This window comes from Neophocaena asiaeorientalis, unplaced genomic scaffold, assembly GCF_003031525.2.
Source record: "Neophocaena asiaeorientalis asiaeorientalis breed wild unplaced genomic scaffold, Neophocaena_asiaeorientalis_V1.1 scaffold747, whole genome shotgun sequence".
NCBI classification, from domain to species: domain Eukaryota; kingdom Metazoa; phylum Chordata; class Mammalia; order Artiodactyla; family Phocoenidae; genus Neophocaena; species Neophocaena asiaeorientalis.
This window is the reverse complement of record NW_020172132.1, coordinates 427,962-450,419: the sequence shown is the minus strand read 5'-3', so window position 1 is coordinate 450,419 and position 22,458 is coordinate 427,962. Positions and strand designations below refer to the sequence as shown.

Below are 22,458 nucleotides of genomic sequence, written 5' to 3'. Positions count from 1 at the left end.
TTACAGACTAGAATCCCAAACTCAGCCCAGTAACCAATCAGGTCTGAACACGGAAGAAAAACACTTTCAGACAAGCAAGGCCTCAAATATACCTCCCACGTACTCTTTCTCAGGAAATTTCTGGAAAATGTGCTCTACCAAAATGTGGGATTAAACTAAAAACCAAGAGGAAAGATCTGGGATATAGAAAAAAGGAGCTGCAACGTGAGAGAAGTAAAGCGAGTCCTAAGGATGGAGAAGCAACCTCCCAGAAGATGCCTGTGCCCCAGACAACCTGCACAAACCAGAGAAACTCGAGATAAACACCTTGAATGAAGGCCATCATCACAGTGTCCTCGGGCACCATATCATCATATTCACCTGACAAAGCTACCAGAGGGTGTGCTCCAGCAAAACAAGGGAGTAAACCAAGAAAAAGCAAGACACAAGGTCCAGGAAAACGGGGAATCTAAATCAGGAGAAAGGCAAAGAGAATTCCAGGGAGGGCAGTGAAGCCCCAGGGTAAGGACAGGCAGCAGGCTGGGAGAACAGTCAGCCGAGATAGGAGACGCCAAGCTCCTCTTAGAAGGGATATCTCCAAGGGAAACAATGGAGCTGAGAAATCACCTGATACGGTGACCTTGTGGAAAGTTACACCAAAAGGCTGCTGAAAGGGAGGAGGCACCAGCAAAAGATACAAAATAACCTGAGCCAACAAATAAGAGAAAGCAATGATTAGTTTTGGCATACTGTGTGTAGTCCACAGTTGGATAACTGGATTTTCAAAGGGCCTCTCCGACCCCCAGAAGCACTCTGCTAAAACAAAGTGCCTGGAGAAGAGTGGGAGAAAAAAATGAGGCCAGAGGACTGGGCCGAGGCACATCATGGCGCTTACACCAGGACAGTAAGGGCACCATCGGGGGGTCCAGGCTGAGAGAGGATATAATTACGTATTAGTATGTATTAGGCTTCTTGGAAGATAAATCGCAAAGGGGGAGACATGAGGCAGAGAATCCAGTTCAGAGGCTTATCCAGTGAAGAAATAAGATCTGAGAGCTAGATGCCAATTTAACGTTACACGGGCAACATACATAAAAAAAGAATTCAAAAAAGCTGAATGCAGCATCTAAACAGGAATCTGCTCACTGAATTAGTCCAAATTTGCTAGAGTTGGTTAACATCCTGCTCAGTTTCAGTAACCAACAGGCAATTTTGAGAGAGGGACAATCAAGTTACTACAGAGAGATGGGCCTTGGGGGAAAAGGGCAGAGACAGAAAGGTTTTTTTTTTCATTTGTTTTAATCTGAGAAGCATTTACGGGGCACTGGCTATCTGCCTATTATCGTGGTAGGCAGAGTGGGAGATTCAGACTAAAACACGAGGTCCGGCACAATCGCTATGGAAAGGAAAGATTTATGCGCATGCAATGACCAAGAAGCAACACATGTCTGTTCATAGTTCAGTGCCAAAAGGACAACAGGGCAGAGTTCAATGACACTGGAAAAGGGGTGGACATCAGCTACAGAACTCAATGAACGCTCTGTGGGGATGGGTCTTGAGAAGGGGAATAAAACCCTACCTGCCTGAAAGAGGAGCCTCAATCTTTAGTCAACCTACCAGTCACACGGGGAGCTCCCGGGCTCCAGGCAGAAGTCCTGATTCTATAATTTTATAAACACCCCAAGTGATTCCATTACAGGTGGGCTTCATGCTGTACTTTGAGAAATACTGACAACATATTGAGGTCTCCTTTAACTACGAAACCTGTGTTTCTGTCTGCCCTGACCGACAGTGGGTTTCACAGAGAGGGAAAGTAGGGGGACGAGGTCGGGTCTGATAAGGGCAAAAACCCTACCGGAGGAATCTAGGCAGAGAAGAAGCAGCTGTGTCCAGGGTGGGTGAGGAGTGCAGCTTGCAGAAGTGAAAAGTAATGGCAAGCAAGGAAAGATCAGCTCAAACGGGGCCTTGAAAATAGGACTCTGGGGTTAGGGTCTATCTTCTGGACAAAAAGGGCAAGTGGAAACCAGTGATGATTTTAAACAGGGAAGAGATGGGATGAAAACAAGTCTTAAAGGAGGAAAATCAGAGTATTGACCTATACGTTTGCTGAAAAGAATTATGTAAACCATGGCAAGCAATGATCTATTATTTTATTATAACTGAGTTTGAAATGGAAAACTGTTTAGGAAAGGATACAATTCTGCCTGCAGTTAAGGGTGTGCCCTAGGCGGCGGTCTCACGGTTCACCAAGACCTCCAGCAATCCGGTCACTCTCAGACCTCCAGAGCCTCTCTGTGTTCAGCCACTAGATGGCAGTGCTTACCCTTCTGTTAATAGGATGGCCGCCAACTCGCAAGCCAGAGACTCGGGTTCTGTACCCTGCACCGCCCCGAGAGTTTAATACACACAGACACCTCCCCTATAATTCCCATGGTAACCTCCTGTGGAGAGGAAGCAAAGGAGACCCAACCACAGCCAAGGAGGAAAGCAGGGCGGCTGGCCTTTCCCTGCAGGAAGATCAGAGGGCAGTGATAGATGACTTCTGAGTTCCCCAGGGTCTCCCTGCTCTGGAGGTGAGAAGGGGCCTGGCCACAGAGCAGAGTCCCAGAGGGCAGGGTACTGCCCTCAGCCAGGCTGTGCCCAGGGTGTAGCCCCAGAGGTCCTCTCCTCAAAGCAGGTGCCACGGGCCAGGGCCGGGTGCAGTACTCACCAGGCGAGGGGCACCCTTCCTCATCTGAGCCGTCTGCACAATCTCGGTACCCGTCACACACCCAGCTGTCCATCACGCAGGCCCCACTGCTGCAGCGGTAGTAATTGGGCAGACACGTAGAGGGCCCAGGAGTAGGGGAGGGAAGAATATGTGAATCTGAGGAAAACACCAAGCAAGGAAACCCAAAATGTTACAGGAAGCTTGATCTGAGACCCAAATGTGTCCCAAACCTACTATGGATGTCCCAGATTTAGCTGCACCAGCCCAGGGAGGCTGGTGTCAGGCACGGTTCTGAACAGTGACAAATCATTTATGATGGGGTGTCAGAACAGACTGTATTCTCTTCCCTTCTTTGGAGCGGATTCACCTTACCTATTTGATTTGATTTGGGCTAACATTTGGATGAGTTAGTTTTCACAGGGGCTCATGCAGGCTGGTGGAAGGACTCGGAATGCACAGGGTGGGTGGGAGAATTAATTCCTGTGGAGGATAAACCCTGTTCTGCTTAACTTAACGCCAACCTTCCTGAGACCGGCTCCGGGACAAGAATACCAAGAAGGAAAGGGATGGGCACACCGCCCACACTAGTGCTCCCCTGGCGTGTATCACGTACACATAAATGTGTCATGGCCCATGCGTCACCCAGAGCGCTCGTTACAATGCAAACGCTGAGTCAGGAGGGAGGCCTCGGGTGGGGTCAGAGGCTGCCATTCTAACAAGGAGCTGTGGGTCTGCAGGCCACACTCGGGGTAGCCAGGCTCTAAAGTCCTCACTGTGCCCTGGAAAGCATAACCCTCGGAACAGGAGAAATCAACCGGGCTGCTTTCATAGTGGGATCGGGAGAGAAAAGAACTCAGAGAGTTACCCCCCGCCCCCCCAAAAAAATCACTGCCTAAGCCAGGCACCAAAGAGACAGAGCTGGATTCTGTGTGAACAGGTGGGAGGATGCTGGCATGTCTCAGAGATGGGGCTGCCCCGGACCCTCACCTGCACAGTCCTTCTCATCAGACCAGTCCCCGCAGTCGTTCTCCCTGTCGCATTTCCACCTGTTGGGGATGCAGTGCCCATTCTCGCACGGGAACTGGAAGTAGCGGGAGCAGTTGGGGGCCTCCGTGGGGTTTTCTGGGGGGTGAACCGCATGGTCAGTCATCTGCCCTGCACGCTGTGAACACAGAGCTCCAAGGACACACAGGCTCCTCACCCAAGCCCCAAGGCAGCCCACAAGGCCCTCCCAGAGGACAAGGCAGCTTCCTGGACGCATCGGGAGACAAGAGCATATCCACAAACAAAAGCCCACCTTCCTGGATTCCGTCTCACATTCTCTGACGTATGCCTCTATGTCTTGCTAATGATACCTGAGTTTTAATTTTGACACTTCACCAAAGGAATGACCTAACTACTGATGACAACGCGATGGTGAACAGTGATTTCTATTACGTTGTGGCATCTGTAACCTTTACAGGGGAGGCGGAAGCACATTCCAAAATATTTATCATAACTCTTCCATCATATTCCTTATATATAACGTGAACTTCCTAACTGGGGAAAGAAAAGAAAACGGAATAAATACTCCCTGACCCCTGCTAGGGGGTAGGTTCTCACTTTAAGACTCAATTCCTTACACGTGGATTCAAGAACTGGCAGGAACTGTGGCTGAGGGAGGAGATGGCAAAGCCGGTGCCGGAATGGGCCGAGCGCCCCCTCCTTAACTTCAGGAGCCTCCAACCCGGAGATCAGGGAAGCGAGGAGGCAAACCCCAGGTCTCCTTACCACAGCTGGCTTCATCAGAGTCATCACCGCAGTCATCCATCCCGTCGCATTTCCAGATCAAACTGATGCACACTCCATTCTGACACTGGAAACTGAACTCATCACACACCTTGTGGAACTCGGGGCCTGGAGCTAGGGAAGGAACAAACACCCGAAAAGTCCAGATTGCTTCTACACCGAAGAGCTCAATATAACACTGCTGTTTGGAAACGAGAGGAAAGAACGAACATCCTCCACCAAGAGACCGCACGGCTGAAGGATCCCTCGAAAGTGAGTCAGTGGAAGGCCTGGCCCCAGCAACTCAGAATGCAACTGTATTTGGAGATAAGGTCTTGAAAGGGGTCATTAAGTTAAAGTGAGGTCATGAGGGTAGAGCCCCAATCTAACAGGACTGGTGTCCTTATCAGAAGAGTAAATGAGGACACAGGTGCAGCAGGAAGACCATGTGCAGACACAGAGAGAGGACGGCCATCCACAAGCCAAGGAGAGGGGCCTCAGAGGAAGCCAACCCTGCCGCCATCTTAACCCTGGATGTACAGCCTCCAGAACTGTGAGAGATCACCTTTCTGTTGTTGAAGGCCCCCAGTCTGTGGTCCTCTGTTTTGGCATCCCAAGCAGACTGACGCAAGCACCTACTATTGAGTTGGCCCAAAAGTTTGTTTGGGTTCGTCCGTGACATCACGGGAAAACCCGAACGAACTTTTTGGCCAGCCCGATGTAATTCGTGCAGGGCAGTGTTGGGGAACAGGGCTGTAGCAGTGAACGAGACAAAGACCTGCTCTCATGCACACACACTCCAGCTGGGGGAGGCAGCCCACAAAATAAGCGCACAGCGTGCAAAGTGGAAGTGAGTGCGGTGAAGACACTGCAGCAAGGCAAGGGGGCCACTCAGTGATGGGGGTGCAAGAAAGCCTGTGGGTGAAGTTGACATGTGGGCCAAGGTCTCGGTCATCCTCTGTCCTCCCGTTTATCTGTACAACTAACAAGCAAGTTTCCGAAGCAACAAAGGTGAGCCTTCTCAGAAAAGGCAAGACTGGACCCTCAATCGAGACCTTGTAAACTAGATGGAGGCACATCCCCAGGCAGCCCAGTGCCCGCGAGTGACCCCCCTCCCCCCGCCCCACTCACGGCATCCCGCAAACGCCGCATCCTCGTCCGAGCCATCGCGGCACTGGACGATACCGTCACACACCATGGACTGGAACAGGCACTGCTGGCGGTTCTTACACACGAAGTCCATGAAGCGAGTACAGAGGGGCTCTGGAAGGGTCCAGCAAGGGAAAGAGGCCGTGAGCCCCCGGGGCCGGAGGCCTCGTGGGCCCTGGGAGGATGCACCCTGGCCAGACGCGCATTCGGGAGATGGGAGTAACAGGCACAGTCACCGAGCGTTTGCTTTGAGCAAACCCTGAGCTCTAGTACATCGTTAAACTCCCAGGACAATATGATGAGAGGTTTTACTCTCCTGTTTTCCAAATGAAGCACAGGGGGTGGCAGTGTTAAGTATTTTGCCAAGAGCACACAGTGGATGAGGGTGGAGCCGGACCTAAATCCCAGAGCTGCCTGACATCAAAGCCCATGATCTTAACCACTTATCGATCAAATACTGACTCTCCGATATGGGGCCTGGAAAACTGTTGCTATGAAAGCACGGAGTCCTAACCACTGGACCGCAAGGGAATTCCCCCGCCCCCAACTTATATTATGTTGAAGCCCTAATCCCCAGTGTGACTGTATTTGGAGATAGGACTTTACAGAAGTAATCCAGGTAAAGGGAGATAAATCAATTGATAAACTGATCAAAAGGATCAATAGAAGTGGTGTCCATATAAGAGGCAACAGAGATGCAGGCACAGAGGAGGCCACGTGAAGACACGGCGAGACGGTGGCCTTCAGACCTGAACTGCCACGCTGGCTCATTCCTGGGTCTCCAGCCTGCTCTTCCCCAGGATGGGCACCACTGACTCCAGAAAACCTTTCCGGGTCCAAAAAAACTGGGCATAAAAAGGGTCACTGGGCCTAAAACTATTACCCGAGTGATAGTCAGCAACTAGGAAAACCAATGAAGTAGGAGAAATAAGTGTCCAATTCCAAACCATTGGTCCATTCACAGGACATACTGCAGTTGAACAAAGATGATCATGGACCATGACCTAATTCCACAGTCACCCACCACGGCTCTCTCCCCTGTTCTCCTTCCCCCAAACCACACCTCCCCAACTCCATCCCTCTGAGTCCTGGTGGAGAACTTGGGGTCACCGCATTTACAAGCTAATTGCAGGCAGGTACTGAGGAAATGAAAGCATTTAGTCCAACGTGTGCCCTTCACTCACAGCCACAAGGCGCCCCCCAGGCAGGGTGAGGACTCACCACAGTGCTGTTCGTCTGAGCCATCCGAGCAGTCGTGCAGACCATCGCAGTGTTTGCTGGACGGGATGCAGGTGCCATTCGGGCAGCGGAATCCATTGCACTTCTTCTCTGGAATGTGATTCAAGAAGAAGCAGAATAAGGAAACAGGCAAGCACTCACATCATTGTTTGGCCGGGGGGCTGGGGAGGTGACGGGTATTTGTGCCACCCTACGGAGAGCTATCACTATCATAGACGTATACATACGGTGACCCAGCAATGGCACTTAAGAAAAGTAATCTACCTACACGAGTGAAAAATAACAGAGGCACAAGGTTATTCATTGTAGCACTGTTTGTAATAGATTGAAAACCACCTACGTATCCGTCAATAGGGGACTGTGTAATTACTGTACAAGAACACTAGCCTGTTACTAAGAGACTGAAGAAGCACTACGTAAAAACAAGTCCTAGATATACAGTTACGTGGAAAACCAAGGTACGTGGCATACTACGTGTGTAAAACAGGACAAGAACACGTAGTATATTTAAATTTGCATATATGCACAAAAATATTCTGAAAGGATACACAGCAAAGGGAGGGAACTGAGCAGATTTTTCTTACGTAATCAAAAAAAACTTTTTTTTAATGTAAATTAAAAGAAAAGCTTCAAGTGGATGGAAAAAAGTAGGACACCCTTAAATCACTCACTGTCTTAATTCTTCGGGAATTGTAAACCGAAGCCCTTTTGGAGAAAGTTTGTCCTAGAAACGTTAAGTATCTTAGGTTTCGCACTTAGCATAGAATTCTTAGCGCTAGGTCACCCCTTCTCCTGAACAGAGAGCTACTGCCAGACATGTGGCCTAAAAATCACTTCCAGCAGGCCAGTTAATATTGTGCCATGAAAGGAGCAGAATATAGAACAGCACGCAGACAATGAGTACAACCCCATGAACATCAGGGACGTATGGCATGAAATAACAGAAAAGATGTATATTGGTCTCTGCCCCCGGTTACTGGCATCAAGCTTCTAAAACGCTTATAATTTCCTGAGCGATGGGAAAGTTTTTTGTTCTAATGAGGTGACTGGGGGGGCTGGTCATCAGAAAAGCCATGCGACGATTAGAGGCCTGGAGCTTTCCAGCCCATCCCCACTCCAGGAAGAGGAGAGATCTGGAGACTGAGCTCACGATGGATCATGCCTAAGTGATGAAGCCCCACCCCCCCAAGTCCCAAAAGTAGGCGGTTCAGACCGCTTCCAGGCTGTTGAACACATGGAGGTGCTTGGAGGGTGGTGGGGCTTGGAGAGGGCGTGGAAGGCCCACGGCCCTCCCCGTACCTTGCCCTGGGCTCTGGGCTCTCTTCCATCTGGCTGTTCACCTCTCTCCTTTATCATGACCTTTTATAATAAACTGGAAAATGTTGTTTCGCCGAGTGCTCTGAGCCATTCTGGCAAATTATCAAACCCAAAGAAGAGGTTGTAGGAACCCAGATTTACAGCTGGTTGATCAGAAGAACATGTGACAACATAGGACTTGTGACTAGCATCTGAAGTGGGGGCTGTGTGATGTGACACTGCCTTGAGGAAGACAGTGTCAGGATTGAGTTAAACTGTAGGACATGCCGGTGTCGGGGAATTGCTTGATATGGAAAACACACATTTGGTGGCCAAGAAGTGTCAGAAGTATTGTGTGAGCAGAGTATTGAGACTATATAAGGACAAAACAGGGAGTCTTTCCCACAGACACACGGCAAGAGGGTAAGGAGAGAGAGCTTTAAAACTATCACTCTGCCGCACACCTGAAACTAACGCATTGCAAATCAGCTATGCTCCAATATAAAACAAATTTTTTTTAAAAATTTGGTGTGCAAAAGCATTTTATGTATTGTGTTTGTACGACAGCTATTTTGTCGTTAATTCGAATGATTACCTCAGAATCCTTTTTTTAATAGATCATATGGAACAAGTTCTGCCTTAACGAGTGGTAAGCCATTTTCCCAAGAGGCCATAACAGAGAGCTCTTAGCCATAAAATGTACCATTTATATAGTAACTGTTGGCTAACTTCTGGCAGAACACTGGTAATGTGACTGCATTTAGTGCTCCGGGTGGGTTAGTGGGTTTCTATTTCTTTTCTTCAAAGTTGTTATGGGCAAGCAGTGAGGCAACCTGCTTGCCCAAGGATTAAGACTACATAACCCAGGCCTACACATTGCACGGCAGTGCCGCACAGAAATTGTGGGCTCACTAGTGGTCAGAGTGGGCACCCGGGCCCGGCGGGACACCATTCAATTTCCTGGCCTGTCTGTTGTCTATCTTCCGGAACAGCAGACATGGGAAATGCTCTGCGTGGGGACAAAGCATCTGCATTTACCACAGTTGACTGGATCTTCATCAGAACCGTCTTGGCAATCCATGTCACCGTCACACGCCCACCGCTGGGGGATGCAGTGCCCGTTGTGACACTGGAAGTTAGAGGCCTCACAGGTGTGATAGATGGCTGCCAGAGAAGGAGAAGAGAGAAATGGTCAAGACGTCCCTCACCTCCGTGCTCCCATCACCATCAGGGGCCAAGTGGAGAGAAGGCTTGTACTAGATCACAGGTATGAATGACCTGGGGCTGCCCTTAAGGTGGAATGCAGCCTCCTAAATGGGCAACAGCTTGAGGCTCTGAGTTTATCAGCGATACAAGCACAGATATACATGTTAAAAAAGTCAGTCACTTTCACAACGATTTATGAGGTAAGAAGTGTTCCCCCTTTTACAGATGAGAAACAGGCTTAGGACACTAAGAAGCTCGCCCACATTCACAAAGATAATGAAGTAATGGCACCAGGGCTGTCCAAATCCAAAGCCTGTGCTTTCTCCACTCTACCTGGCTACTTTATCTTCTCACTCATCCGGATTCTGCAGGATAAGGACAGGCAGTGTGTGCTCAGGGAACTGGGTTCTAAAGCTGGTCCCCACTGTGTGGAGGCCTCAATTTCATCATCTATTTTCATATCTAAGGACCCCTATAAGTTTTGAAAAGCCATGATTTTATAATTCTAAATAAACCACCCAATTTCAAATGTGGAAAACCTCAGGTCTGAAGAGAATAAAAGACGTATCCAAAATCTAACTTTCTGGACAGTTGAGAGAGACATCTACCAGCCAATAATACGGGGCATTCTCTACAGTCATTAAAAGAAAAAAAAAATGGGGCATTCTCTACAGTCATTAAAAAAAAAAAAAAAAAAAAAAAAGGCAAGTGAAACAGAGCCACTGCTATAAATTAACAGGTTCATCTGCATACATGGGCTGAGGCCACCTGGAAGTCGTTTAGAAAACGTCCCAAAACCTCGGTCAAAGACTATTTCAAATGCATAGTATCTGCCTCAACCCCAACCAACGCTACTAAGCGCCTTCTGCATCAGATTTCCCTTTCCTCCTCTGACACAGAGAGCAGTTTGTGTCTGTTTGTTGCTGAAAGCCAGCGCTGGCCTTGTTTACAACTGGCATAAAATAATATAACCAAGACAGACGGGCTCTCTTGGTTTAACTGTGTGGACAGGACGTTCTAGCAACAGAAGGAGGCAAAACAAACAAAAGTGGGTTGTTGAGTGCACACCATAGTTATTTATTCAATCGAGATGGTTGGTAATCGTGACTCAAGGGTTGGGAAAATGGGCTTCCAATGCCCTCTAGAATTTCTACTGCCTTTGAGGCTATTTTTTTTGCAACAGTCTGAAATACAAAGCACCTGATTTTTCAAACCACTTTACAACAAACGGGTGTCCAACATCTGTTGACTTATCTCCTCAAAGACCAAGGCTATATCCGGTAGCATGCAAATAAGTCTACAGGAAGTTTCAATATTTTACAGCCTTTGGCAATCAGAATCCATTAAACATCTTTTTAAAATATACTTATCTCTGATAAGAGGAATAAGTGTATCATGCATGTTACATGAGCTTGGCCCCAGTAACAGCCATTGCCTGGAATACTTCTGATTTATTGGTTTTACAAATCTGACAGCCCTTCAAAAAATTCCTCACCAAAGCCTTGCTCGCTTTCATAAAAGATACTGTCGCCTAAACTCATTGCCATACTGATGTACTTGTTATTATTCAGCCTATGCATTTCAATTCCAGTTGAAAACAATTTCAGAGCGTTAATGAAGTTTCCAAATGACAATTCTGGGAGGCATGTTTGAGATCTCCAGATTCCATCACAGATGCTGGGTCAAGAAAGACTAATTAATCTGCACCATTTCATTCAAGTGGCCAGGTAGGGCTGGAATGCTTAACATACTCTCTTTTTCTGAATTTTTCTGTCTTCTGAGTAACTTACTAGCTCTCTGTCATTGAGTGTCTGATGAATGATACATGCTCAATCGATAATATTTTTTAATTACAAGGATGAAAGAGATGGACTTTAATACAGACTAAAGAATTTGGGGAAGATGAAGAATCCTTTGCATAGCAGAATTCATTGTGACTCTAAGAACAGAAAGGCTAATGGGGCAAATGATCCTGAAATTAGAATACCAGGGTTTCTAATAGAGGCCATTATCCTCCTACCTATTCTCTGACTTGGGCAGATCTCTCCTGACTCAGCAAGACCCGTTGTGACACCTGATCAAAAGCATGAGCCAAATAAAAGCGGGGCAGAAGAGATGAATTAATTACCGTGACAACAGAAGCACCGCCTTATTATAAAGCACTGGACTATCAGGAAATGAACGAGGAAAAAGAAATGCTAACAGCAACACAACTTGAACGATTAATAATGTAAAAAAATAACATAAAGCATGAAGAAAAGCGCACTGAAAAATAAAAGGCAGATTTTGAAAAAGAATCAAATAGAGGGACTTCCCTGGCGGCGCAGTGGTTAAGAATCCACCTGCCAATGCAGGGGACGTGGGTTCGATCCCTGGTCCGGGAAGATCCCACATGCTGCGGAGCAACTAAGCCCTTATGCCACTACTGAGCCTGCACTCTAGAACCCACAAGCCACAACTACTGAGCCCGTGTGCCATAACTACTGAAGCCCACACGCCTAGAACCCATGCTCCACAACAGAGAGAAGCCACTGCTATGAGAAGCCTGCACACCACAACAGAGTAGCCCCCACTCGCCGCAACTAGAGAAAGCCCGGCGCAGCAAAGAAGATCCAATGCAGCCATAAATAAATAAATAAATTTAAAGCACACATATAGTACACCAAAAATTATATACATAAAAGAGAACCAAATTGAAATTCTAGATATAAAAAAACATAGCCATGGAAATAAAAATAGCTCAGTGGGTGTGTGAAACAGTAGATCAGATCCAGCTGAAAAGAGAATTGTTGAACTGGAAGAGAAATCTGAGGAAGTAACTCAGAGTCTAGCACAGAGTCATAAGGAGACAACAAATATGAAAACCAGAGGCATGAACACCAGAATGAGACAGTCCAGCAAATGGCTGATAGTTGCTGCTGAAGACAAGAGTAGACAAAGTAGCAAACAGATACAGCTGAAAAGACAGTGGCTGTGATTTCCCAGAATTGATGAAAAATGTAAATCCTCAGATTTTAGAAGGAAAACAAATAGGATAAATAAAAATACTCCCACACCTAGGTAGGTGAAACTGAATAACAAACAAACAAAATGCGAAAAATCTAGAGACAACTGGAGAGAAAAGAATGTCAGACTGTTGTTTCAACAGATAATCTGAGAGGAGAATTTAAATCAATACAAAACAGGCCAGAAAAAAAGGGACTAATTCCATCAAAATACTCAGGGAAAATTACTACAAATCCAGAAACCCAGATCCATCTGAATTCAGTTTTGAGATCAAAATAAAGACATGTTTCTATAAACAAAAACTTGAAGTTTACTACTCACAGACTCCTGCTACAAGAAACACTTGAAGGATGTGCACAGAAAGGAAGCATTAGGTACAAGAAGCAGAAGCGGTAGACAGGTACGTACCTATAAATAAGTTTGGTTACTAAAAAATAATAATGATGACTAATTTTAGGATTTTTAAAGCATAAAACTAAAATACGAAGTATTTCGTGTTTTAAAATACTAAATATATACGAAGTATGTCAGTATTGAAACTGTGGTCAGAGACTGGAATCAAAGCAGGTCGAGGGGAGGGGAAAGATATTAGGAATACACATAAGATGTCTAGGGCAACAGCTAAAAGAACAGAAATGAAACATTTACATTCAAAATCAATGCAGGGGGATGGAGGGGGAGGGATAAAGGAAACTCAATTCCACAGAAAGCAAAACAGGGGGAGGGGAAGAGCCAAGAAAATGCCCGGCACAGACCATGCATGAGAGCTGAGGCCCACAGGACGTCAGTCGACCCACTTTCTTTGGCTCTGCAGGTGACTTAACTTACTAGGCCAGGAAATGAAGTAACCCGCCACACATCAAAATGAGCTCACACCTGACCCCCGACTATTCTGAGATGACAGACAAGGAGAATCATCTTTTAAAGGTTTGGAAGCACAGCCATTGGAACAAGGCTGCAGTTGTGGTGCAAGCACTCTACACTTCCCCAGGTAGCCCTGCCAGAGAAAACCAGAGATAAAACGAGGAGTCTGCGACAAGCCCACCCACAGAAATGAAGTTGTTCATTCTCTGTGGAGGATCGACACACGCACCTGAAACACACGTTTGACTAATGTGCTTGTGCTAACGAGATGTTCAGTCTCCTTCAATACTGCAATTTACAAACGGAAATGCCCAGGTGCGCCCCTCTAATTTATTTATTTATTTGTGGTGTGCGGGCCTCTCACCGTTGTGGCCCCTCCCGTTGCGGAGCACAGGCTCCGGACGCGCAGGCTCAGCGGCCATGGCTCACGGGAACAGCCGCTCCGCGGCATGTGGGATCTTCCCGGGCCGGGGCACGAACCCGTGTCCCCAGCATCGGCAGGCGGACTCTCAACCACTGCGCCACCAGGGGAGCCCCACCCCTCTAATTTATTAACCAACTATCTGCCCGACTCAAAGCTTCCGAACAGCACTCATATGCTTCCTGGGCTGATGGCAGTTCCTTTGCGGACCTTGGTTATCCCTCCTTCCGCGGGCCAGGCTTGTACACGGAGAAAAGCAATCGCCTGCAGTCCTTCCAGAAGCAGAGGCGCAGACACCGAGACTGCGCCAGAAAAGATATGGGGGCGGGGGGGAGTTTACGAGGGGGTGGAATCTGGTAACATCACAGATCGGCCTGTGTGATGTACCTGGCCTTTGAGGAGCTCCGTTTACTCCTTAAAGTCACGTAAGGTCACCTCTAAAGTAAAATGAATGGAGAGTCACAGTTGTGTACAATTACCCAATCAACAGAGGTTCTCTGAACTGGGCACTGGGAGAATATAAAGGAGTAAAATATCATTTCTGCCCTTCACAAACCAAATCTAAAGCAAAGCATAACACACTGATACGTAAGTGTGGGACATGATAACAGATCTACTTTTTATTTGCTTTTACAAATTAGGAGGCATGCTTTGAGCTCCCGGATGCTGGACGGTGTGTAAGAACTGCTGGGGTACCGTGGGGGAAAGAGAGATTAAGACACGGGACTTAAGGGATTTAATTCGCGAGACTGAAGATCCATTCACGGTAGATGGCAAAATGAAGCCTGAATGACCAGATCTCCCCTCGCCACAAAAGGGTTAAAGGAAACATCTTTGCCTCCATCACTGGAGGGATTCAGGGTAGAACGGAATGACAATTTCTAGAGGAGGTTGCAGCGAAAATTTACTCATCAGAAGTGGGCTTTGTTTTCCTGCCTCCAACTTCCCCAACTCCTTGCTGTCCCCGAGTCCACCATGATGTATACGGCCCTCGTTCATTCATTCATTCACAAAAAACAGTGGAGTGAACATGAGTGAACTTAACACCCAACAGAAGAATTACAACATTACTTCTACCTTACACCACCCAGCCTTCCTCTCATATTCTAATGTTGATCCCAAATTTACTTTCAATAAAATCTTACCCAACGCAGGTACAAGCACAATTTAAGCTTTTGGTGTTCAGGGAACCCCTTGATGCTGCATTCCAAAACATGCGCTAGTTCACTGTTACTCAATGTATGGTCCCCAGACCAGGGGGCAGTCTGTAAACTCTGTTACTGGTCCTAAGGAAATAAGCTTGAGCCAAAATGTAAATCAACTCGATCACTCAGGAGACTGTTCAGTTGAACACTTTTCATGGCAAGACCTTCTCAATGGAGGAAGCAGAGAGTTGGTTAAATTTTCGGCACAAGCTTATCAAAGACCAGCTCTTTGAGAAGCACTGATCTCGCTGGTTTCTAAGGTCCATTTCTTACAGCCTAGATTCTGCGATCACGTAGGGCTGCAATGCTACCCAGCACGTGAGCAGGGAAGTGCTTCTCAGGGAGTCCAGGGAATACTGACCGGTACAGTTGACTTCGTCAGACCAGTCCCTGCAGTCGTTGTCCCCGTCACACACCCAGGAGGAGCGGATGCACATGCCAGAGCTGCAGCTGTATTCGTCAATCCGGCACTGGTGCATTTCTGCAGGTGAGACCACAGATTGAGCACAAAAGCTTGCCCGGAATTCTGTCTCTGACGTCAAAGCTCCTAAGGGTTAGAGATGCACCCAATATCCCTATTATCGCTGATGATCCACGCGTGAAGACTTTAACCAGGGATGGAAAGTCCTCGAGGATGGTGCCCAAGTACAGCTGGCCCTCCGGATATTCAGGTCTTGCATCCACAGATTTAGCCAACTGTGCAATATGTACTATGTTTACTATGTTGAATCCGTGGATGTGGAATCCGTGGATATGGAGGGCCGCCTATGGGACTTGAGCATCTGTGGATTCTGGAACCCGTGGTGGGTCCTGGAACTGATACCCTGTGGATACCCAGGGATGACTGTAGTGCGCTGCAAATGGGGCACAGGTGTGCTGAGATCCTGCCACCTCACACTCTGGCCACCAGTTGCCTCTAGGCAACAGCGGCCTTGGCCATTTATCTTGTTGCACTTTACAAATATCATTTTCTATGCCTCCTATGTCGGGAAGAAGGTTGGGAAGCAATGCTCTGGCTGCCCAGAAAGCCAAATTTTCAAGAAACAGACTTCCAGAGACAGAGCCTGTGGTTTCAGAACAGGAGTAATGAGAACGCCGAGTGTGCTGATCAATGTGAGATGCTTAGCTCAGGGAAAAGAGAGATCAGTGCTGAGCTCCCCAAACAGAAAAGCTGGTGACTTCCTGTGGGCAGAGCTCCTGGGATGCTGGCCGCTGGGGCTGTCTCAAGAAGGGTGGGGGCCGGAGACAAACGAACCAGGGCAGTCTGACCAGGACAGGAGGGGCAACTACACTGACAGCATCTTTTGTAGGCCCTGGGGATACTAACGAAACAGAATTTTCACATGGAATTGTAAAGATTCTAGGAAAACAGGAGTAGCCAAGCCTGGGGGCCCGGGGTGGCTGCCTCAGTGAGAGAGGTTGATGGTGAACTGGGGAGCAGATATTCATGAGGAAACAGTCTGGAGACTCACGAAGAGGACCTGGATCTGAGGTAGGGACCACCTGAGACCTTGAGGTGGACTCAGGTGCACCAGCGTGAATGGACCATGAACAGAGAATCTGAGGGACGGACACCGTTTAACGGTCCAGCACGTGTCCAGTGAGTGGGTAAGAGGACACATTCAAAACAGGTAACCACGTGGCGATTCCTCCCGACGAGAGCAAAACTGGCTGCACACGTTAACCCTCTGAGTGCAGAGGGGGACGTGGGAGGAATGAAGGGAAAACAGCGCAAACCCCAAGGACTGTTTCCTGGAGCTTCGTATTTTTACAAAGATGAAGGGAAATTATGTAACCACTCCCCCCCAGAGAAGTGCTCTGAGATCCAGGCTAGGATCATTTCCCCCACTCTCCTTATTTGAGTCCCAGTGAGTCAAACCCCCCATTCGTGATGATGCAGGCCCCGTCCAGAAGCACACGCACAGCTGGGCTGGACCTGCCCCCGTGTACAGGCAGGGAGCCCACGGGGCCTCACCAAACCCTCGCAGCAGCGGGGTCAGCATCCGGCCCCCACACGCACTCCCCTCCAGGCTGGGGCACTCTGTGTACTGTTCCCTCCCGTGACAGTCAGCAGCTACGGGTTTGGTACCCAGAGCCCATCAACTAAGACAGGGCTCGTGAAACTGACAGGGGAGGATTATGCAAGAAGAAGGGCGTGGGAAACACAGTCCCAGTTCCCTTTTCTGACACAAACTAACTGTGTCACCTTGAATAAGCCCCCTGACCTCTATGGACCTCAGGTGTTTCATCCGGAAATCAAAAGGACTGAACTAGAGAATTCCCACCACTCCTTCAACTCCAACACACTATTTTCCTAAATAAAAATATCCATTCAGAAAACAGATGCTCAAACAACGTTTGTACCATCCACTGACTTCTAACAGGGTTTACTGAATTAGATCAGTTAAAAAAAAAAAAAAAACGAAAAAACAGTTCACAAAGGTATAGCTCTGAGTCTCCAGGAGGCTAACGTCACAGCTGCCCAGAGGCGTGCGTGGGCTAAGGCTGTATAGCTGTTAATAACTGCCTGAATTCATTTAGAAATCTTCCTAACTCTCACACTCACGCGTACAGCATCTCTGTAAGGAAGCAGGGTCCGTTACTTTATGAATGAATCAATCCTACCATGTGAATGGAGGCGGCCATGCAGCTGATGTCATGAATCCCACAATGGCTTTCAGAAATCCTCCATTTCCAACCCGTCCCATGAGCCAGGGTGCCGCCCCCTCTGGAAGAGGATTCCTGGACATCACGTCCCCTTACCACAGTGACTTTCATCACTATTGTCACCACAGTCATCCTCAAGGTCACATTTGTAGGAGAGTGGGATACAGGTCCCAGACTCCTGGCAGCGGAACTGGGTGTCCAGATCACAGACGGTAGTAGCTAGGATGGGAAAGAGAGACAACATGTTCATTAGGTCCAGTCAAGTCCCCCCAGATACAAACATCCCACTGGAAGGCCAACTGAAAAAGAGGAGGAAGCAGATTTTAATTGTAATATGAATTTCAACAACAGAATTGAAACCGGGACTTACAGAAAAAATAAACTGCGTGAGAACCTGAAATTTACAACCAAGGGAGATAAGGGCCTATCTTTCCATGGACGGATTCCAGACCCGAACAGGGCTGGGAAGAGTGAGAAACCGTCACTGAGCTAGGAGACAGCATGATGCGTTACATCAGGGGCCCCTGGTACCGGTCCGTGACCTGTTAGGAACCAGGCCACACAGCAGGAGGTGAGCAGTGGGTGAGCGAGAGAAGCTTCATCTGTATTTACAGCCGCTCCCCATCGCTCGCATTACGGCCCGAGCTCCGCCTCCTGTCAGATCAGCGGTGGCATTAGATTCTCATAGGAGCGTGAACCTTACTGTGAACTAGGCATGACAGGGATCTAGGCTGCTCGCTCCTTATGAGCACCTGATGCCTGATGGTCGGAGGTGGAGCTGAGGCGGTGATGCTGGCGCTGGGGAGCGGCTGCAAATACAGATGATCATGAGCAGAGAGGTCTGACTGCACAGAGACCATAATCAATCAATGCGCTTGAATCACCCCGAAACCAGCCCCCCGCCCCCGTCCATGGAAAAATCGTCTTCCACAAAACCGGTCCCCGGAGCCAAAAGGTTGGGGACCGCTCCACTAGATAACCTCCTCAGATCCCCTCAGAAGTGACGGTGTCTTCCTAAATAAATGGCAGAAATACCTTCATCTGGAAAACTACCATTAGGAGGCCCAATTTTACCAGGAAGCTGGCTCCTCACCGTACAGAGGACAGAGGGAGGGTGAGGTAAAATTCTGCAGCAGGAACAGAGGCCCTGCAGTCAGGCGAGACGGGTTTTCAAATCCTGGCTCTGCCTCCTCCTCTAGCAATTAATTTTAACCTTCCTGAGCCTCAGTTTTCTCCACAGCAAAAGGAAGATAAGGTAACGTGGGCAAGCGCTTGTGATGACAGACACAAAGACCTGACGGGGGTCTTAATTCCACCAGCCACAACTTACTTCACCCAACCCCCCTGGGCTTCCGGTCCCGCTACTGTAAAATGGAGATAATACCTACCCTCCTGGCATTATTATGAAGGTCAATAAGAAAACAAGTTTGGGACCAGCACCCATCCTTAGGATGTGAATATAATGGGCTCTAAACAAATGTCACGTCTCCTCCCATCCTTCCTCTCGCCCTTCTGCCTCAGAATGTGAACATAATTCGATTTTTCTCCCCCTTCTAAACAGAAATTATCTGGGTTTAAGCATAAGCCCTAGAACCTTCCAGAAAAGGCTTTGGGAAAGAAGGCTGCTCCTAGAGCAGCCAATCCACAAGGAATGACATGATAGAACAGAATCCTGGGAAGAGGGTGGGGAGTATCAGGAAGTGAGAGGCGGGTGGCAACCCTGCAGTCAGACGTGCCCGGCCACTCTTTATTTGCAGCTCCGTTTCTTCTCCGTAATTGAGTTCATGGTGGGAGGCAGGGGATGAATGCAGAAATGACAAGACTGCAGGGGATTCATGTCAAAACCCCCAGCGGCTGACAGCCACCCAGGGCAGGAGCCTGCTGAAGAGGAAGGGGGATGTGCCGACAGCATCCCTCCCACGTCTGCCTTTGTTGCCACGCCTCTCCTCTTCCCTGGCAGCTGACGAGATGCCTCGTTTAACTTCCAGACAGCATTGCCCAGCCACGGCCTGTCCCCTCCTGCAGCCCTGCCCAGGAACAGGGTGCCTGGCCCCTCCTTGATAAGGGAGACCCTCAGGAAGGCTCAGATAAGCACCACCCTCCTGGCTCCCAGGCTCCACGTTTTATACCCTGCAACCCTCACCCCCTCACCTCTGCCACATCTGACTAGTCCAGGACCCAAGCCGCGGGGAATTGCAAGAAAGCAGAGCAGAAAGCAAGTCTCAGGGGCTCGGGAGGGTAAATCCCGGCTGACATTTGCACCTAACCAGAAGGAGCGCAGAGCCAGCTGCATACTTCACTCCGAAGAGAAGCTTAAACTCTGCATGGAAACCTGTGAGGCCACAGCTCAGGGGCTGTGGGGAAGGAGATGGAGGGAGGTCTTCCTCGCAAAACACTGAACCAATATGAGACCCCAGCTCATCCATCTAGTAGAAACCAAAGCCCAGGAACCCCAGGAGGAATCCCGAGCTACTGGAACACGAGGTCATCTAGTTTACAGCTCTCTGCTTCAGCTACGCCTCATTACGTCCGGGCAGTTTTCTTACAATGTGTTAATTCTAAGAAGTGTCTCCTTGCCCACCCTCTTCCGTAACAAACTCCTTTGCAGAATCTGCTCCAATGATGTTAATATCAATTAATGTCTGTAAGGAGCGTTGGCTATTCCCTCACAAATATCGCACCTTCCTGAGACCCTTGCAGGAAAGAAAAACACACGGAGAGGCTGGTGCTCTCCCAAATCTGCTGTTGGTAAGCTCCTCTCCCTCCGCGTGAAAGGCAGCCACCGAAACCAAGGAAAAATGATTACGGGTCTGGTAATAACCTCCTATGAGCCAGAAAAGGCATACATAGGATTGCAGGGCCCAGATGAGTTAACGAGTTGACTGTTTCTGAAGTTGCTTTCTGGGAGGAGGGGCATATGAACGGGCACATGCTCTACAGACGGCTGGCAAAACACCTTCGCCAGAGGCAAGGTGGGTACACAGAGATGGGACACACCCATTAATCTGTCCTTATAGCGCAAAATGAGAAATGAGCTTCTGGAATTCCAAAGGCAAAATATTTGGAAGAGAAGCCTTCAGACTGGTCTCTGGCTTCCCTGCTCCGGCCTTTCTCCCACCTCATTCATTCTGCCCATGCCTTTATCTTTCCAAAGGCAAAATCTTATCCTGTCATTTCAATGTCATTCCAAACTGTTCTTCTGATAAAGTCCAAAGGTCCTTGCTACTCTGGGCCCCAGGCACCAGGCCACCCTCCCCTTACCCCACAGCTCCCACTCAAGTTCTCAATAACCCACGCTGCTTTCCAGCTCACGCAGCACACACTGGCCTCAGGGCTTTCGTCCATGCTGCTCCCTTGCCCGGAACTTTCCTCCCTCTACCTCTGCTTGGTTCACCTCTGCTCACCCTTCCTAAGGACCTCCCCAAGGCTGATGGGGGCACCCTTCCTGAAGCTCATGGCGCTGCCCCATCACAGCATGGCTCGAATGTACCTGGCTGGTTACTTCTCTGACCCCGCTTCAGACTGTAAACTCTGTGTCCACTTTGATCACCAGTTTATCCCCAGGCCTATCACAGAGCCTGGAACACATGATCCTCAATAAACACGTGTTGAGTGAACGGGTGAACATATTACTGACTGACCTCTCCTTAGGAGATGATGTCGAAGCTACTAAAAATTAACTGAAGAAAGACGGCCAACTTTGCGGTAAATAGATTATCCATTATAAGTAGTTATTTGTTTGTCCTTAAACCCTGCTAAACAGAATCACATACTTCCGTAGTTGGACCTTAGAAATTACATAGTCCAAAGATGACATCTACTTGCACACATACCAATGTTCCCACAACCCAGGCCAAAGCTGACATCACCAATTAGAACAGCCTCTCCTGAGTCTGGCAGGTAGCCAGCACCAACTGATTGGAGGTAACAAGGTAAAGCCTGTTTCCCATCTCCGAAAAGGCTAAACATTAAATTTATAAATCAAGGACTATCACCTGGTCACCTGCCCCAGGTCACCAGCTCTATTCAGAGTGGAAGAGCCACAGTCAGAGCCCAGACTGCCTGACTCCCAAATCAGCTCAGTTCCAACCATGCGACGTATTTGTACATCTCTCGCAATGAGTAGCTAGCTTACTTAAGTGGGTTTGCTTTAATTAATAATAAATATCTAATACGGAAATGTGTTTTCTCTAGCCGCTTAAATGGGCATCACTGATCATGGGGGCCGCAGACTGCAGGCCCCACCCAGGAGGCGCCGACCAGCCTTCCGAGTAATGGGAAATGCCTATCATCCCGAAAACTCGGCCAAGCGGGGACTCACGGCAGTTTCTCTCGTCGCTCATGTCCCCGCAATCGTTGTCAAAATCACACCACCAGATGCTGTTGATACAGTTCCCATTGCTGCACCGATACTGGTTGCGGAGACAGGTGTTCTCTGGCCATCGGGGGAGACAGAGGAGGAAACGAAACCAATATCATTCTTCCTGCTGGACCACAAGGCTTTCTCTTTTGAGTGTCCATCTGTCTTACTCAAATAACAGGCCTTAGACGGCAAAGGGGAAGGGGGATGCCACAGACACGTGCCCACCGGGAAGCAAGGGTCCAAGGAGGCCCCCTGCTCTCCTCTTTTAATTAAAATTGGAGAAGAGGCAGCTAGGAGCGTCAGAGGGGGTTACGATGATGAAAAAGGAGAGTGATGGTGCCAGGTGGGTCTAGTGGATACAGTGGGTCTAGTATCAATGTTATAAAATACTAATTTCACAAGGAACTCCTTAAGGGACTGTGTGCAAAGATCCAAACATACATTCAGTGTATCGATATAGTTTATACATACTATGGTCATATATATTCACATATATTCCATTTATTAACGAGGAGGGTTATGGAGATTTGCTTTACATATTCTTGAGGATTTTTTTTCTGCTTCTTCAAAGCAAGCAGTTACGATT

General features: G+C 48.3%; 1 protein-coding gene across 1 annotated transcript in view; it reads right to left on the bottom strand.

The window, feature by feature from the left end:
- Positions 1-22,458, bottom strand: part of SORL1 (sortilin related receptor 1) — a 114,034-nt gene that overhangs the window by 36,413 nt on the left and 55,163 nt on the right. The window contains exons 16-24 of the mRNA XM_024751966.1: positions 21,831-21,944; positions 17,606-17,728; positions 15,204-15,323; positions 9,179-9,304; positions 6,827-6,934; positions 5,588-5,719; positions 4,460-4,591; positions 3,677-3,811; positions 2,690-2,845 (exon numbers count right to left, since the gene is read on the bottom strand). Of these exons, the coding sequence (XP_024607734.1) occupies positions 2,690-2,845; positions 3,677-3,811; positions 4,460-4,591; positions 5,588-5,719; positions 6,827-6,934; positions 9,179-9,304; positions 15,204-15,323; positions 17,606-17,728; positions 21,831-21,944 (1,146 nt within the window). The remainder of the gene's footprint in view (positions 1-2,689; positions 2,846-3,676; positions 3,812-4,459; positions 4,592-5,587; positions 5,720-6,826; positions 6,935-9,178; positions 9,305-15,203; positions 15,324-17,605; positions 17,729-21,830; positions 21,945-22,458) is intronic.